At 41.7% G+C, this 19,547-nt stretch overlaps 1 protein-coding gene across 1 annotated transcript in view; it reads left to right on the top strand.

Moving 5' to 3' along the window:
• Positions 1-2,109: 2,109 nt before the first annotated feature.
• The window catches only part of dcc (DCC netrin 1 receptor), a 400,188-nt gene continuing 382,750 nt past the window's right edge, over positions 2,110-19,547 (top strand). Inside the window, exon 1 of the mRNA XM_036580725.1 lies at positions 2,110-2,191. Within this exon, the coding sequence (XP_036436618.1) occupies positions 2,110-2,191 (82 nt within the window). The remainder of the gene's footprint in view (positions 2,192-19,547) is intronic.

The raw sequence follows: 19,547 nt of genomic DNA, 5'->3' as shown, positions 1-19,547 counted from the left end.
TTCTAGAGCACTAAAGCTCAAAGTTAGCTCAAAGTTCAGTGTGATATTCAGGAGCACTAAAGCCCCGCCCTCCTGCACTAAAATTAGCTATAAATTTAGTATCACATTCTAGAGCACTATAGCCCCGCCCTCCTGCACCAAAATTAGTTCAAAGTTCAGTGTGACATTCTAGAGTACTAAACTCTCCTGCACTAAAAAGTGCTTAAAGTTCAGTATGACATTCAAGAGCACTAAAGTCCTGTCCTCCTGATTGACGGCCAGCTACAAGCTTAGTATGAGATTCAAGAGCACTAAGGCCCCACCCTCCTGCACTCAGATTAGCTAAAAGTTCAGTATGACATTCAGGAGCACTAAAGCCCCGCCCTCCTGCATTAAAATTAGCTATAAATTCAGTATGACATTCTAGAGCACTATAGCCCCGCCCTCCTGCACCAAAATTAGTTCAAAGTTTAGTGTGACATTCTAGAGTACTAAAGTCTCCTGCACTAAAAATTGCTTAAAATTCACTATGACATTCAAGAGCACTAAAGCTTCGCCCTCCTGCACTAAGAGTGATTTGAATAAGACTGGCTTAAAGTTCAGTATGATATTCTAGAGCACTAAAGCTCAAAGTTAGCTCGAAGTTCACTGTGACATTAAAGAGCACTAAAGTCCTGCCTTCCTGATGGAGGCAAAAAATGAGGTTAGTATGAGATTCAAGAGCACCAAAGCCCCGCCCTCCTGCACTAAGATTAGCTAAATGTTTAGTATGACCTTCTAGTGCACTGAAGCTCCGCCCTCCTGCACTAAGATTGACTAAAAGTTCAGTATGACATTCAAGAGCACTAAAGCCCTGCCCTCCTACACTGTGAGTGACACAAAGTATGACATTCCAGAGATCTAAAGCCCCGCCCTCCTGCACTAGGATTAGCTCAAAGTTCAAAATGACATTCAAGTTCAGTGTGATATTCTAGAGTACTAAAGCCCCACCCTCCTGCACTATGATTGGCTAAAAGTTGTGTGACATTTAAAAGCACTAAAGTCCCGCCCTCCTGCACTATGATTGGCTAAAAGTTGTGTGACATTTAAAAGCACTAAAGTCCCGCCCTCCTGCACTAAGATTAGCTCAAAGTTCAATATGACATTCTAGAGCACTAAAGCCCCGCCCTCCTGCTCTAAGATTGGCTCAAAGTTCAATATGACATTCTAGAGCACTAAAGCCCCGCCCTCCTGCACTAAGATTGGCTAAAAGTTCAATATGACATTCTAGAGCACTAAAGCCCCGCCCTCCTGCTCTGAGACTGGCTAAAAGTTCAATATGACATTTTAGAGCACTAAAGCCCCGCCCTCCTGCTCTAAGATTGGCTCAAAGTTCAATATGACATTCTAGAGCACTAAAGCCCCGCCCTCCTGCACTAAGATTGGCTAAAAGTTCAATATGACATTTTAGAGCACTAAAGCCCCGCCCTTCTGCTCTGAGACTGGCTAAAAGTTCGTACTCATAAGAAGTGTAACGTTCTAGAAGATGTGAATATGAGCAGTTGTCCAATGGAAGCGCAGGCGGGCGGGGCTTTAGCACTAATTGCTCGTGAGCATGAACCACCTGGCCAGTCCCAGGGCAACGAGGCGTGGCTTTGTCGACATGCGGGCTTCCTCCCCTCACCAATCCCACTCCGCTCCGTTCCTCTAAAGCTCCGCTTCCCGGGTCTTCTCTCCAGCCCCCCTCTCTTTTTCCCTTAGATCAATGAATGCGCGCTCGCCTCAGCGACACTCCGCGCGCGCGCACACCTCCAGCGGACGTTCAGAGCTGCGGAGCGAGGCTCTCAGAGGCGCGCGGAAAGTCTCTGCACAGCTTTTTTTGTGATTTTTTTTTTTGCATTTTGGGGGCTTTTTTATTGCATTTTTTTCCTCTCGCGCTGCGCTTTTTGGGGAGCGTGCGGATGGAGAATGGATGCGTTTAAGCAGCCGTGAAGAGCACAGTCCTCGCGCTTTGCGGCTCTCTCGCTTCTCTCGCGCGCGCTCTTTTCGTCCTGTTCTGCTCGGAGTTGATGCGCTGAGGACTCCGCGCGCTGTGGGTTAATACTCGGGGACCTACTGCTGCTGCTGCTGCTGCTGCTGTCCGGTCCCGCTATGGCGCGCGCCGGTGCTGTGCGGAGTGTCGCGCGCGTCGCCGTGTGGCTTTGCTTCGTGCTCGGATGCTCGGGAGCGCAGGGTAAGTGTTAAAAAAACAAAAAACCCTTCATTTTCCCATCTGTGTGAACGTGCTGACGCTCATTTGCATAGACTGGTCTGCCTTTCAGCTCCACCGGCAACAGTCTGTGAAAGTTGGTCGCTATTATTGCTGTTATTATTTTATCATGGGGTGCAGAGTTGAGCTCCTCCGCCTGGGCATGGTGGGGGGCTTGCGTTGGTGGGCTTATATATTTCTTGCAGTCATGCATCTTTTAACATTTTCAAGTACGCGTGCAGCTTTTACGCCACAGCAATTCTTCATTGCATTTAATGCAATTAGGGGTCCAAGCACCTGAGATGCTGGAAACCTGCATTTATTCTCCTTATTATTATGATGATGATGATGATGATGCATTTATTTATTTACATATATTGCTTTTCATTTTTGTATTTATATTAATTTAATATTTAAATTCATTATTATTTTTATTTCATCCACCCCCCTGTAAGTTATACCAGTATGTGCTGAGTGCAGTCTCAGCTGGCTCTCCAAACGCAGTATGTATGAGAGGGCGCGCGCACAAATATAACGAGCAATCAATTAACGTCATTATCAATAGACGTTAATAACGAATAAGGTTTGAATGTAAGTCTGTACACTGTAGGTCACTGCTTTCTGGCGGGGTTCATTGGTCTTGGTCTTTGGTCAGCATTGACCGGTTAAGGGCTCGTGCACAAAACGAGCGGTTTTAGGCTTAGATCTGTAAACACGGACTGTTTTATTGAATATAATTTCATTTGTGAGTTCGATATCAAAAGGATCATAACCTGTTGTGTCATATCTGACCTGGAAATCAGCCATGTGTGCACTTTTATTGGCTAATTTGGTTAATAATCTGATTGACTTTATATGAATTGATTGTTTATTTGTATTACAAGACCTGATAGGGACCCCTCCCTGTGCAAAGGGTTGAGCCTGTGTGTGTGTTTATTGGACACTGTTTCATGCTGATTTGTATGGCTCTAAGTCCTCCATGCTGTTTGCTGAAGTGTTGTGCTTGCATTATTTTGGGGGTGTTTTAACCCCATTCTGGTGTTGTGTGCGAGGAAAACCAATCAGCGGTGGTCTGGTGGTCCTAAAGGTCTTCCAGACCCTTCCCTCTTGGTGCTGGGTGGGTGTCTGTTGTCTGAACTGTTTGCATTGGCTTTATTTTTTTGGTAATGGTTGAATGTGAGTGAAGAAAGCTCACTCTGTCCTCTCTTTCTACTTCTCCTCTCCTCCTCTCCTCCTCTTTCTCTCTCTCTCTCTCTCTCTCTCTCTCTCTCTCTCTCTCTCTCTCTCATTTAGACACTTCATTATCTATTCCAGTCCGCCGCACCTCCTCCTGCTTCTCCTTTCCTGTTTTTTTTTTTCCTACTCCTCTGAGCGACTCACTGAGAAGCAGGCAGTGTAACACACCAAGTGGAAACAAACAGGGTTGCTTGTTTGTTGATTTGCTTGTTTATTTATTTATTTATTTAAAACCCTCCCATCATTAAAAAACACTGCTGCCTGAATCCCATCCCCCTAACCGTTCAATTGGAGGCGAGATTTATTCATTTATTTGTTTATTTATTTTGAACAAGTCCTTAATAAGAAGACTGTCGCAACTTGAATCACTAATGATTCAATTAAAAAAGGATTTAGCTGGAAAAAAAATTATTCAATTAAAAAACAATGCATGTTTGTTTGTTGGTTGGTTTTAAATAGTCTTTCATGAGAAACACTTACCGGCTGAATATTTGATTATTTAATTGGAGGCAAGTTTTACTTATTTATTTATTTATTTATTTATTTATAACCAACCCCCTTTAAAAATGACCTGTTGGTACCTAAAACCTTATTCATTCATTTATTCATTTATTTATTCACTTATTTATTGAAAACCATCCCCTCAAAAAAAAAGGCTTGTTTATATCTGAATCTTTTTTTGTGCATTTATTCATTCATTTCAGAAAATGTCCCTCATAAAAGGCCTGTTGGTACCCAAGTCTTATTTCCTTATTTATTTATTTATTTATTTAGTTAGTTAGTTGTTTAGCCATTTGTTAATTTATTAGTTTATTCATTTATTCATTGATTCTTCCATTCATTTATTGCTCCCTGTTTGGTGTCTGTTGTGTATGCTCCCATTGTCCCACAGGGGGCGCTGTGTTTGGCTGTAGTGAGCGCCCTGAGCTCCGCGCTGCTCTCTCTCCTCCACTGCCAGCAGCTCACGCTCTGCAGTGTGAAGCAGTGCAGTGCTGCTCTTCACACACCAGCCTTTTATACGTGTGTGTTAACCTGATACACATACAGTCCTTCACAGTTCATGTCACATAATGATAATGTATTATATACAGACTGTGTGTGGCCACTTTAGACTGAGCCTGATGGGCAGCTACTCCTTTGTAATTGAATAGCTTGGTGGTTTCGACAGAATAGCACGGTGCACGTCCTCATGGGCTCAGTGTTATCGGTCAACACATGTGCTTCTTTGGTCCAAAAACACAGGGAAATCTTCTGCACAATGACCTGAAGGCTTATTGAATGATGCTGACCCATCAGCACAAGAGTAGCCGGTTGATGTTATGAGCCTCAACTCAAAGAAGTAAGAAGTGTCCAACTTCTTTGGCTACTGTTTTCATTCAGAGTAGACGAGCTAATGCAAGAGCTCTCAGCTTAACCTGACATAAGGGACAGTCTATATGAGGTCAAGGGATTCCCTCCTCAGTGGATGATGTGTGTACGTGTTGGGTTGTGGTGGTGAGAGAGAACAGAAAAACATCTTTTCTAACTTCAGCCATCATATTTAGCCTAGCAGCACCACTTCAGACCTCTCAGTCGTGCCCGTGGCTTGTTAAGGTGCTCATGCTTCCTTGTAGCAAAGTAAAATAATACACAATACACTGAGCAGAGTGAGAGGGCCGGTTTAATAGTGTATGACTACCTTGCTCCTGCACTCTTTGGCTATTTTAACTGGTGTACTTTCTAATTTCTGAAAGATACGCAGGTGGTTGCTAGGCTAAAACTACACTTTAATAACTACTAAACTGTCACTGGGGCAGGACCCCTCTTGTCACTGGGGTGGGACCCTCAAGGGTTCATCTCAGTACCTTTAGTCAGGGAACATAACTGAACCATAATCCACTGAAATGATATGTTCTAAGCTGTACTGACTCCACACACCCCGTCTCGTCTCCAGGCTTTTATTTTACTGTTCTGTTTTAAAACATTCGGTTATGAAAAGGTACAAATACAAACTTTTCACCTGGAAAAACTTATTTAAAGTGCTTAACTGCACCTTAAACCACTGTTGCACCTTTGAGGGAACATTTACATTGTTTGTACCTTGATGAACAAAAATGAACCTGCACAGAACCTTTATTTCTAACAGTATAGTAACGTACAGTTCTGTATGTGAGAAGTTGCCACTGCGAGGCTCAAATCAATGATCAGATCCCTATTAAGATGATTTTTAATAAATATGTTTCAGTGGATTTCAGGCATTCTCTAAGCAATTTAAGAAACTATTGTAAAATTCCTTATTGTGTTTCCAGATCTTGAAGACTCACCTGAGTCTTGAATGCTCAACATAACCAGATGGTTAGCTTAGTTGAGGTTCTATGCTCATGTATATGTCATATAAATGATCTACATAAATCATCTGATTAATCTACAGGCAGTTCAGAAGCTCCATGTTACTCCATGTAAATTTCACCAGTTAAAACCTAAAACTTGTAGGCTTTAATAAAAGTTGGCTTTCATTTTGATGGAAAAACAGTTCTTTCAGCCCTACCCTCGATGCTGGCCCACTGATAGACGCCCGAGTCTAAAGGCCACAGAGAAATCATTGGAGGTGGCAGTTGCCATTTTATTCGTGGATAAATACCTTTCCCCGATGCTTTGGTACCAGAAAATGCAGCGCTGTGTCTCTGTGCTTTCGCTCTGATGGGAATCCTTGGTAACACTTCAAAATCACTTCTGTTGAAGGCTCTCTGAGTGTGAAGGGAATGGCTGGTACATTAGATTTGTGTAGTGCAGCGTTATAGTGGAAAGTGTTTTGTGGAAACTGACAATGTTGAGACTAATTTTACTCTGTTTTGCTCAGTGCTGTCAAATCCACTCACACTGTCTACACTCATCAACAACATCCCCAAAATGTGTGTGTGGTTTAGCTGTTCTTCAAAGCTAAATATCCCCAGGATAATGGAAAACATGAACATTTTGACACTGTGTTCTCCAGAGAGAAAGTGCTTTAGATGGAGTGAAAGAGGCTGAAGATTAGCTTTTGGTTTCTGAGGTTGGGATTAAGTAGGTTTAGCAGAACAACGTTCAGATGCAGTCAGTCTTAAGAAGATGGAAACACCTCACAAAGACAGAAATACGCACTAGCGTGTGTCCTGCTGTCCTTTGGCCATGTTACACTTGGTGCACCTGAACATGCTAGCTGACATTCTTAACTTATACGGAAATCCGATATATGGCGATATGTGGAATTCAAATATCGTCGCTGTCCAATGAAAAACAAGTATCTTCAAAACAGTAACTTTACAGGAGAGGGCAAAAACCGTCTTTACTTTCAATGTAAGTTAATAGAAAAAGTTTTTCTTCTAAGCAATTTTGGAGCATTTCTATTGGTCCAATCATCATGAAATTTTCACACAATGTAAAATACATCTTCTGAGCTCAAATGATGCAAAAAAAGTAAAAATCGCAAAAAAATGGAAATACATGTTTTTCATTGGACAGCGACGATATATAACATATATTAGCATATACGGATTCCTCTTATGTCCATATTATGTTAGCCACATATGGACATATATGAGAGGTAGATGCTAACACAATTAAAACTGGACATTTTCAAACATAGGACATATATTTCAGTCATATATCAACATATATAAACTGCTGCTGGAACAATTTTAATGTTTTTCAGTTTTTGTCATAATTTGAAAATGCCTCTTGTCTTATATATTGTGTGTAAATTTTATGATGAATGGACCAAAAGAAACGGCCCAAAATGACTTGGGAAAAATTCTGGTTCCATTGACTTACATTATAAGTAAAGCAATGTTTTCCCTTCTCCTGTAAAGTTACCATTTTGGAGTTACAAGATTTTGTTCCGACAGCAGCGACATGTGTAACACACATTTACCAATATATGACAAAAACATTGTAGCATTTATTATGCACATATACCAGCTTCATGCTATATATGTTTTCATTGCATATATGTTGTTGGTGTAATACAGAGATCTATGTATCAGAAAGTATATATGTGATTCATATATTATGCATGTGTTCACCCACCTATCAGACATATATATATATATATATATATATATATATTTAATGCATATCTGTCCAATATTTGATACTTATATACATGTGCATAACATATATGTACACATATTTTGAAATACATGCCTGACCCTTTATAATATGTATGCATACATGGCCATGTATCAGATTTCTGTATGAAACTGTTAAAGAAATTGGCGGAAAATCAATTTTACACAATTTTACACTTAATCTAGTTGTAGTCGAGCTGCTGCCAATACAAAAAGCCCAGCCTAAACCAGATTTATGCTAGCCTAGTGGTGGTGTAACTGATGATACAGCATGGTCATGCTGATTGACCAGCATACCTGCATCCGAAACTGTTTTGCTGGTGATCATCTGTATTGATCTCTTCTTTTTTTTCTAACAGAGCGATCAGCCGAGACATGGATTCTTTAGTTTAGCACTGGAGCTACAAGGCTAACGTTGCTAACAAACACTAGAATTCAATAGTCACCCAAATCTTTTCTGTAAATACATCCTCAAAACTTTTTTTTAAAGTTGTCAATGTGGTTTAGGACACAGAGTATTACTTACTCTGAGTTATAGACACCAACAAAATCAACTATGTAGCTAAATGCAGTGGGCAGCACATTAACTTCTAGTGTTAGCTATGTTTTTGATGGTAGGTCTCTTCCTCTGGGTCAGGATGAGCTACGCTTTCTCAGAAACACCTACTTCATGGTCATGCTGATTGACCAGCATACCTGCATCCAAAAGAGTTTTGCTGGTGATCATCTATGTTGGTCTGTTATGTTTTCTCTAGCCGAGTGGTCAGCCAAGACATGGTGTCCAAAATGTGCTTCTTTAGTTTAGCACTGGAGCTACAAAGCTAACGTTGCTAACAAACACCATAGTCGCCCCAGTTCTTTTCTGTAAATATATTCTCAAAACTTTTCTCAAACTGCATCAAAACTGCATTTTTTAATTAAATTTGCATAGACTTGTGTGGTTTAATACACAGTGTTACTTAATCTGAGTTACAGACTTCAACAAAATTGACTTTGTAGCTAAAATCTAGCAATCTTAGCCATGTAGCTCAAGCATCAAACTAAAGAAGCAAATGTCTTGGTGCTGGAGCTACAATCACTAGTACTCCATAGTCACCCAATTCTTTTCTGTAAATACATCCTCAAAACTTTTCTCAAACTGCATCCAGGTTTTTTAGGTCTCTTCCTCTGGGTCAGGATGAGCTACACTTTCTCAGAAACACCTACTTCATGGTCATGCTGATTGACCAGCCTACCTGCATCAAAATCGGTGAGCAGTTTTACAGAAAAGATTTGGATTAAATTTGCATAGACTGGTGTGTTTTTTACACAGTATTACTTAATCTGAGGTTTAGACTTCAACAAAATCAACTATGTATATTTGTTAACTGCTAGTGTTTGTTAGCAATGTTAGCCCTGTAGCTCAAGCATCAAACTAAAGAAGCAGACGTCTTGTCTGATCGACTGATCTGGGGTGGTGGAAATTTGTATAAATGTTATTCTTTGTCAAATCATTCCTTTAATTCGATTATACATGTCTTACTCTGGTGCTGGAGCTACAAGGCTAACATTGCTAATAAACACTAGTCACCCCAGTTCTTTTCTGTAAATATGTTCTTAAAACTTTTCTCAAACTGCATCAAAACTGTATTTTTTTATTAAATTTGTATTGACGTGTGGTTTATTACACAGCATTACTGTTATAGACTTCAACTGTGATGCTAAAAGCTAAAATCGGTGAGCAGTTTTACAGAAAAGATTTGGATTAAATTTGCATAGACTTGTGTTTTTTTACACAGTATTACTAAATCAGAGTCACAGACTTCAACAAAATCGGCTGTGTAGCTAAAATCGGTGAGCAGTTTCACAGAAAAGATTCGGAGAAGGCTAATGTTGCTAACAATCACTAGTACTCCATAGTCACCCCAGTTCTTTTCTGTAAATACATCCTCAAAACTTTTCTCATTTTCACTGCATCAAAACTGCATTTTTTACATTTTTTATTAAATTTGCATAGATTTGTGTAGTTTATTACACAGTGCTACTTAATCTGAGTTACAGACTTCAACAAAATCAACTATGTATATCTGTTAACTGCTAGTGTTTGTTAGCAACATTAGCCCTGTAGCTCAAGCATCAAACTAAAGAAGCAGGTGTCTTGGTGCTGGAGCTACAAGGCTAACATTGCTAATAAACACTAGTCACCCCAGTCCTTTTCTGTAAATATGTTCTTAAAGCTTTTCTCAAACTGCATCAAAACTGTATTTTCTTATTAAATTTGTATTGACGTGTGGTTTATTACACAGTATTACTTATAGACTTCAACTGTGATGCTAAAAGCTAAAATTGATGAGCAGTTTTACAGAAAGATTTGGATGTCTTGTTAACTGCTAGTGTTTATTAGCCACGTTAGCCCTGTAGCTCAAGCATCAAACTAAAGAAGCAGACGTCTTGTCTGATCGGTGGTGGAAATTTGCATAAATGTTATTCTTTGTCAAACCATTCCTTTAATTCTATTATACATGTCTTACTCTGGTTACCATGAGCTACACTTTCCCAGAAACACCCACTCCTATATCCAGTCGCTGGATCCTGTCACTCCATGGCTAACTGAAGCTTTTCAATCTCGCTAATCCAACAGTACATGGTTCTAGCTTTGCTATGGTGCAGTATTTCACCAAAGGGTCTCCAGAACGCAGTGATGTTCTGTTGATACTGTTGATGGAGTCCCAAACACACTGCTACTCTTACCGTTTTGAGCTGTAGGCCTAATTATAGCGCTGCTGTTAGCGGTCAATCCCTGCAGTAAACACGCTCAGGTAACGCTGCAATACTTCCGAGGCTTAATTAGCGTCTCTTTATTTCTCTCTCGCTTTAGTCTGGTAAAGTTCTCCTCGTCTGGCGCCCGCTGTTAAGAGGGGTGATCTGTTTCTTACCGAGACTTTGTTTGCGAACGTCCTTCAGGAGAAACTTCGTCTCCAAGGTTGAGCGAGTAAGGGGGGGTGGGGGGGGTGTGTCTGTTAAGAGAAAACAACTTCGCTCTTCTGCGATCCATTTTCAAATGACTGTATTATGAAAATTAATTGGAACTTTTCTCGTTTTATTAGTTTTGATGGATTGCATTTCACCACCGAACGCCCGAGATTATATTCATAAGAAATGTTGCGCCTCCCCGGTTCTATTCTCTGTACAATGAGGCGAACGGTGTTTTTAATAACAAATGCATTTTCCACCTTATTTTGTTTTTAATTCTCATTAGGCTGCCAGGTGGAGGCTGTGTAACTCTGATCAGAAGGCCTGTCACTGTTGCTTTGAATACCAAGGAGGCAGCTCATAAACACCGTAGTTTATTAGGGTCACATCTGCACACTCAGTCTAATTAGCTTATGGAAGCCGGCCTGGCTTGCTCTCTTCTGATTGGAGAGTTCAATTTAGAGAAGACCTACAAGACTCAGTGCTTGTTAAGGCCACCTTAGCAGCTCTTCTATATGTTTTGTGCACAGATTTGTACCAGAGAGATGCTGTTTATGCACTGTAATGGTTCCATTATTTCAGCCAGTGTAATTAATGCAATTTAGTGGTATGCCTGCTGGGTCAAAACCAAGCATTTGTAGTTACAATCAGCGCTACACATGGACTGAGTAACAAATCCGAGGCATTTTCATCATTGTTTAGTGTTTGCATCACAGGGGTTCAAGTCATAAGTGGTTTCCAGTGTGTAGTGAAACTTCTAGCCATTGTTAATCACAAAAAATATTCAGAATCAACTCATTTTTGTAATCATGCAGCCTCATTCTCTTCTGACGCATTTCTTTTGGCACTTTATTTGAAGGCTACCTACATAGCGACTTCATGGCACATGCATAAGCACTGCATTTAAATGGAATCCTTGAGTATTTAACAGCTTATGCCAATATCTGCAAGATGGCATGAGATACTTTAATAAGTTAATGACATGCACTGTATGACCATTTCAAACTATGGGCATTCATATTGTGTTGCCCCCATTGTGACTATAGCAGCCCCCACTCTTCTGGGAAGGCTTTCCACGAGATGTTGGGAGTTTGTGCCCATTCCGTTGGCATTGTGATGGCCTGGCTTGCAATCGATGTTCCCAAAAGTGTCCAGTGGGGTTGTGGTCAGGGCTCTGTGCAGACCACTGGAGTTCCTCCACACCAAACTCAGTAAACCATGTCTTTATGGACCTCACTTTGTGTACAGGGGCTCAGTCTTGTTGGAACGGGAAAGGGCCTTCTCCAAACTCTTGTCTAAAATGTCTTTGTATGCTGTAGCATTAACATTACACTTCACTGGAACTAAGAGCCCCAAACCCTGTAAAACAGCCCCAGCCCATCATCCCTCCTCTACCAAACTTTGCTGTTGACACTGCATTCCGTTAGCTAGTGTCCACAAATCTGGATTCGTGCTTTAGACTGCCAGATGATTCGTCACTCCAGAGAATACGTTTTCACTGCTTCAGAGTTTGGTGGTGGTGTGCTTTACACTACTCCAGCTGACACTTAGGCCCAATCCCATTTCACCCCATCGCCCCTACCACTTGGCCCTTAGCCGTCTGTTTTGTGCGTTCACGTCAAGGGGTAGGGTGTCCCAATTTTTGTTGAGATAGAGGGGTAGGGTGAAGTGTTAGGGCTACACGTCCCTCCAAACCGAGGTTTTTCAGAGGCACTCCAAACAGAGTGATATGAGAAAAAAAAAAGTCAAGATGGCTGTGAGCGACCAGAGAAACCCACAAATGTGAGAATTTTCTCTGTTGAAAATGACGATAACCATTGTATTGTCTTAGTTTAATGTCGTTTCAGTGTATTATGGTCATTGCTAATAGTATGCTAATGTATGCTAGCTAACTTTCCCATTCCACCTTAAATAGTTCAGCAGTTCTGACGCCTGAAGCACCAGAATGTAACTGCTGCACCATTTAAGGTGGAACGGGAAAATTCGAACAAGAATCTAGTGAATATCTGACTTCAGCTTCATATCACTGAAGAATTAGGGGTGGTCTATAATAAATAATTGCCCCCCTCTTTGAAGGCATATGATTCCTTAAATGTAACTAAAGCCCAGCAGTGAGGAGCTGAACTTTACCCTCCTCTGCTGTCACTGCAGACTGGCAGGGTCGCCTACAGAGCAGCGCTGGTAGCTGTTAATGAAGTGATGCTCTTTTTATTTGAGGGTCCCATTTCAGAGGGAAGATTTCAACCACTACCCTGTAACTCAGTTCCAAGGGGTTAGGGTGACACTCGAAAAGAAGGGGTAGGGGTAAAAAGAAGAAATGGACCTTAGCATTGCACATAGTGATATTAGGGTTGTGTGCAGTTCATTTAATGGAAACTCATTTCACAAAATTCCTGCTCTGTCATAAACAATTGTGATTTTAGTTCAAGGACCCTCAATAAATTCCTTTTACTTCGTAGAACATAAACAATATGATGTTGACAAAAGCAGTTCAGAAATGCAGAAATTATTGCTTTGCAAATTCAGTATTCAGTGCTTATGCACGTGCCATACAATCCCCCAAGTATGTAGCTTTCAAACGGTGTTCTTGAAGTTCTTAAGGTTATAAAATATTAAGCCCATATTTGCAGCCATCTTGGCCTGGAATATAATGGAGCCCTGGAATTGGATTACATGCAAAACACTAACATGCTGCAAGTCCACTGTGTTTCCAGTGGTCCTGTCGTCAGGGGCAACCAGGAGAGGTGTCAATAATGAGTTTCAGCTACACTTGACAAGGCATCGGCCAGTTCTTGGACTGAAATGCACCAATCATTATCACTGTGAGAGGCAGCCGTATGTTTTTAGCCTAATGGCTTTCTGGACGGTAGCCTACATAATGGATTTGATGCCACTGTGACACGTATCAAAATTTATTGAGAGCAATTATGCTCAGAGGAGTTGAGTGTATACCTGTGAATGCGTTCTTTAATGCGAGTTATGAATCTCGTTTGGCATGCGCTCGCATCTATTTTGCATTGCATGCTTATTAACCCCTTGTAAATCTTTTAAAAAGCTTTCACACGTCCTTCCAACCATTTTCCCTCTAACCCTCTACGGTTTAACTGTAGTAGATTCTGCTTTTACCAGTGCTCCCCGGTAATAACGCTCCACTTAGAATGTCCTCAAATGCTCAGTCGCTGACAGCTAGCTGCCATTCAGAAGGAAGCTGAGCCGACTGTATTCAGTATTATACCTTAATTAGCATAAAATATTTCAAGTGGGTTTCAGCAGCATCTAATCAGGCCGCGAATGACAAAATATGCCCCTCGTATGAGTGTCTAGCCTTTCATTAGCGCCTAGCGACGACCCTCAACCCCCACCCCATCCGCGCAGCCATGTGAATGGAGAGGCAGAGGGTTGAACCATAAAGCCGGTGCATTGCTAATCTCTCTAAGTGGCCATAAATTTAGCAGCTAACATCCCAAGCTACGAGGAAGAACGCTTGCTTTGAGGTCAGCTCTCGTAAATCCAGCGGCTGTTGGGAGGCGGTGTGGACGTTCTGGGGTCAGTGCGTCGGTGCTGTCCACCTGTAATGTTTATTTATGACTTTAATGTCCTCTTCTTCCAGGTTCACCTCTCTGAAGGGGAGCGCAGCATTCGCTGGTTTGCTCCAGCATGTTGGTAGCATGTATGCTAGCATGTGTTTAGTGCTTAATGCTCATCTGAATGGAGCCAAACATTAAAAAATCTTTTTATTGATACTAGATTAACGCTGTTTTTATATGCAACTTACCAAGCCGTTGGTTTCAAAGGCTCAAGGATGTACATTCATGCATAAACAGTTATACAGTAGCACTTTTTTCATGTAAAAGTTTCAAATGGCAATGAGAGAAATAAAGAGAGATTTCATGACATAATAGAGGACAAGAGGAAGAGGAAGGTTGAGGGGAAGGAGCCCAGTAGTGGTCAGAAAATGGGGGAAAATCTGGGGTTTTGGACAATTTTAGCCAAGTATTTGGGACACCACGCCGCTTAAATGTGTAGTATAGATTAAATGTGTGTGAAAGTTTATTTTCATATTCGTAATTTGCTTTGCGGGAATGATGCTTGCTTTTTTGTTAGCAGCAGTGGCGAAGGCGTGATCAAATATAGCAGTATGGGACAATTTGATAGAACATGCGGGCTGTTTTCAGAAGGACATGGTCATAACGAGACTGCAGGGCGGAGCAAAATGGTGGACTGGCAGGAATGAAGGTGAGGAGGACATGCAGTGAGGACTTGCAGTGCGTGGGGTTTGTACATGGATTCTCTGGTCATTACAAGCAGAATGAACTTTTGTTAACAAGAAAGACTTTCTTCTTGTTATCCACAGTTCAAGCTCGCTAATCATACAGATCAGTGATTCGGTGGAGTTGTAGAGCATGACCTGCCCTAATCAGAGGACAGTGATACAATGATGGTAGAAAATGGCTTCACTGCTTAGACCTTTTGGCAGAGTCTAATTCCTGCCTTGCTCTGGTTTAGTTCTTTAGTTCTGAAGTTTGGGGGGAGGAACATTCCTGAAACCCCCTCTTTCTCCCAATCTAATGCCCTATAAATTCACATCCTCACCTTTTGTTCCTGTGACAAAGGGTTTGCAATCTCCACCGCCACCCCATCTCCTCCCTGATTCATAGTCCTACATCAGTCCTAATACACCTATAAGGAGGGTCTGGCCTTCTAGCTGCAGGCAGAAGCTGCCCATAACTCCATCCCAGGTTCTCAGAGTTCTCCCCCCTCCCTCTGTAAGTCTTCCCTCATACTACCACCACCATGTTGAAGGATGGTCTGAACTCACAAACTTAACTTATACCTACACTCGTTGGCCATAATAGTGCTGTGCCAACTATCATGTTGGTATTACTGCTGTTCTGAAAATGGTCCCCAACCCAAATAACTTGGTGAGCAGTGGTTCTATAGTTGTCCTTTTTCATTGATGGATGGGGTAGAGCATGACCAGGGATGACCAAGTGGGGTGCCGAGGGGGCCGCAGTGTTTGTGCTTGATTTATGGTGAAGTTTGCATTTTCCTTTTATGTTTTGTTTAGTTATTTACAAAATTAGCCAAGGTTTAATTTACTGTGCTTTCAATATAGGAAGGACACACTCATTAGAGTAACATAAAGCAAACATAATTGAAACATTAAATTAACATCGGTACTGACATTAGATCAACAGCTCTTCAACTATCCGCAAGCGCTACTGAATAAACCTATCAATGTTCTACACAGTTGAATCTATGGCCAATTCAACAATCAAGATCAATGCAAATTCAACACCAGAGATCTCAGAGCTCGGCAGCTGGGTTACAGTTAGTAATTATAAACATAAACTGCATCTATATGGAAGTTGTGCCTGACAAAATAGCCAGTGTAGGTACAAAAGTACCTACAAGTACCCAAAGTACAAAAGGTATTCGCTGTAAGAACTACATGTATGTAACAGGTTTGTGGGAGATGCAGTGAAGCGGCTTTGTCGAATGCTGGCTGCCCTTAGTGACGCTAACCTAAACGTCAGACCCAGGCTTTTCTGAGCAGCTAACTCTGTTTGACGTTTGTCAAAACAGGCTTGGAGGAGAGCGCGGCCCGGTCCCAGCAAACATCCGAACGGAGCATTATAAAACTGCCTTGACATGTCCATAGGCGGTGCTGCTTTGCCTCCTATTAGCTCAAATTAGTGGCATGTCTCCGAACGGCCTGAAGAGCAGGAAGGCTAATTGAGAGCGACAGAAGGAGCTTTGCTCATTTGCAGGGAATGAGATGAACTTTGGGGCGGACAAAGATGCGCAAGAGTTTGCTTTGAAGTTTGCTGAAATTTGACCCCAGACGAAGGTTAATTGAAGCGCTGGAAATCTTGCCGGTTAGCAGTCTGCTGCGGTTCTTTTTGCAGCGCCAAATTAGCCGCTCTGCTCTTTGGAGAGGGTTGAGAAGGTGGCTGGTGTGTCTATGCAGACGGAGCTTGCAGGGACTCCCGGCTAAATGGGCTCAAGTGGCCTCAAAGATGTACGAAACAACCCCTGACAAATATCTCCTGAAGTAATTTGAGAGTTTCGGGGCTTAAGTGTTCACCCTGCGCTTTTAGGCACAGATGCTTCTGCGAAGGATAGTGAAAGTGGACGAAAATGGCCTGGACAAGTGGCTGCCTGAGGTTTAGGCTGTTCATCCCTTTAGTTTGTGCTTCATTTGGGATCAGTTCCACTTGGAGCGTTTGTGCTGTCACGGATTTATTTTTAAAACCAAGAAACACGGGAAATGGTAGGACTTTGTTCACCACTTTGTGCATCCGAGAGACAAAGCAGCTCCTTTCTGTCTCTGTTTCTCTGACTCTTTTCACCTAAACGCCCCACGAAGTGTAAGATCAGTCCGTAAAAACTCAGCTAGACGCTGCGGTGTCTCTGCAGGCTGTTCCATTTCCAAGCCCTTCACCCATGCAGATAACAGCGTCTATTATCCTGCCTTCTTTCCGAGAAGAGAATCCGGTTTACTTGCTGATCAAACAAAGCCCGGCATCAAACCGAACACTCGGTTTCCGGGAAAGGTCTTTATTGTTACCTGTTTCAAAAATCACCCACCTCTGCAAATCCACTCGTCAAAAGCCTCTATCAAACCTGCACAACCATTTCGGGTTTGACATCAAATGTGGAAGAGATGGAAAACAGTCTGGAACTGCGGGAATGGGATTATGTCAAGCCCCAAACTGGGTTACACAACACCCAGTTAGATTCACTGTTTTTTGCGGATAAGAAACGAGTAGAGGTCACTCAAGGCTTCACATTATGGACAAAACACTGTATTGTGATTGTGTTACATCATTTTAAAGACAGTTGTGAACCAGTGATTTTGGTTATTTTGACCACAATTATTTACAACTGTTGGATAAATAGGAGCTCTGAATGGCTGGCTGTATTAAGTTAGGGTAGTTTTAAAAAGGCTGAACGATAAAATACGAACAATAACAAACTGTGCATAGCTTTATAAAGACTTCAGAGTGCTTCACTGGAAATCCTGTAATCCTGTAAGGCTTTATTAAGCCCTAAAGGCCCGCATACAGGCCCATGCTTAACTTCACGCTCTCATGACTCCACTTGTTCTATAGTAGTTATTGAATAATTTATAGAGATTACATAATACATGTGTGTTGGCCTTTTTTTACTCATATCTTTTTTATCATATCTTAAGAGTAAAAACAATAGAGTGTAGGGTTAAAAGTATATATTAAAACAGTAGGCAAAAAATGCCTGTTATTATAAGACCAGTAGGGGATTTAGGCATGCACTGGCATTTCAGGCACTGAAAGTATTCGGACAAAAATGGTCAAAAGTGACTCAGTTTTTGGGGAGAAAAAAAAGTTGAAAATTTTGGCTGAAAAAACAACTAAATAGGTCATCAAGTTTCAAAATCTAACATAAAAAAAAAAAGTAACCAAAAATAATAATGGTAATTATAATGGGGACACAGTACAAGGACTCCCCTGTTCTGCATTGACTCACTCTAGCTCCATCCTGGCTCCGCCCTCTCATTATTACACTCACCTGCAGCTTGTTCTGGACTCATTATCCTCCTGTGTGTGTTTTTATGTGTGAAGTGTATTTCTAAACCTCCTTCCTTTTCCCCGGCTTCTCCGGTTGGTTCTTTTGGTGTTTGTTGGTTTGGTGGTCACAGTCACTTACCATACCACACATCAACAATCTGACAGGTCACCACTCAGCTCATTTGCATTAAGTTAATCTAGAATGAGATGAAAGCCTCATTATAGCAATGTACGGCGCGTTCTGTTTGTCGTAAATTAGAAAAAAGTTTAAAAATGGAAAATGTGGGCTCCCGAGTGGCAAAACCGTCTAAGCGTTGGCCCTATCATCAGGAGATCGCGAGTTCGATCCCTGGTGATGCTACAGCCATCCGTAGCTGGGAGTCCGAGAGAGCACAATTGGCCTCGCTCTCTCTGGGTGGGCAGGATGGCCCCTCCTTCTCCCCCATCACTCAGCGCGATGCTAGTCAGCGCAGGCGTCTGTTAGCTGACGTAACAGATCTGGCGGTTGGCGCTTTCCTCCGAGCGCGTTCGGCTGTCCAGTGACGTTGCGTGAGCGGCAATTCGAAAAGAAGCGGTGGCGCTTCACAGGTCTCGGAGGAAGCCTGCGTTAGCCTTCACCCTCCTAGCATTGATAGCATTGTGTGATTGGGGGAGTCCTAACTAGCGGGTGGAATTGGAGACGACTAAATTGGGAAGAAAATCGGGTAAAAATTAAAAAATAAATAAATAAATAAAAATGGAAAATTTAATAAAAAAGGAAATCATTTTGCATGACCTCATCGCTCAAGTCACACACACATGCTTTAAAAAGACCTTCCTGCATCCCTGAAGTGTATTATAACAAATTTTGCAATTTTATGCTTTCATTTATTACGATTTTTTTAGTTTTTGGTTTCAGTTCTCAGAATTCCAGCTTCAATTTTAGTTGAGAAATATAATTTCGGTGCATAATGTGCATTGATTATGCAAATTTCCTGATCATTGTGGGTTTTATAAAAGGGAAAATTTTATCAATTTTATTGTTTAACAATAGAGAATTTAACAATCGTGACAGCCCTAAACAACCATTATCATTGGTTACAGGCTCATTTGCATATTGCATCCTCTGCTGTATTAGTACTGCGAAGGCCAATATCATGATAACAGTGAACAAATGATACATCGCGCAGGCCTTGGAGTGGAACCCAGTGGCCGCATTGTGAGCACACATATGGAACAGAAAGGTAAAGATGGTGTATCTGAATTGTGCTATTCAACAGTTGGCGCTTGCTTTCTCGGCACTGCGGGTGTAACAGCTCCCCCGTGGGAGGACAATGGGCTTGTGTGAGCACACCTGCTGTTACATGTGCGAACGCGTGTGCCAGGTCTCTAAATATGCTGGAGTTGCTCTTGTTGGCAGCGTTGTATTGACTTGGTGAAGACGTTTCTGTTGGTGCTGTCCTCGAGCTGCGATTAGCATTTGTGTGTGCGTGTATAGAAGTCTGCGTTTATCTTCTAGCTTGCTGGACAGATTTGTGT

This window comes from Colossoma macropomum, unplaced genomic scaffold (genome assembly GCF_904425465.1).
Source record: "Colossoma macropomum unplaced genomic scaffold, Colossoma_macropomum, whole genome shotgun sequence".
Lineage (NCBI taxonomy): Eukaryota > Metazoa > Chordata > Actinopteri > Characiformes > Serrasalmidae > Colossoma > Colossoma macropomum.
This window is presented reverse-complemented; position numbering and strand designations above follow the sequence as displayed.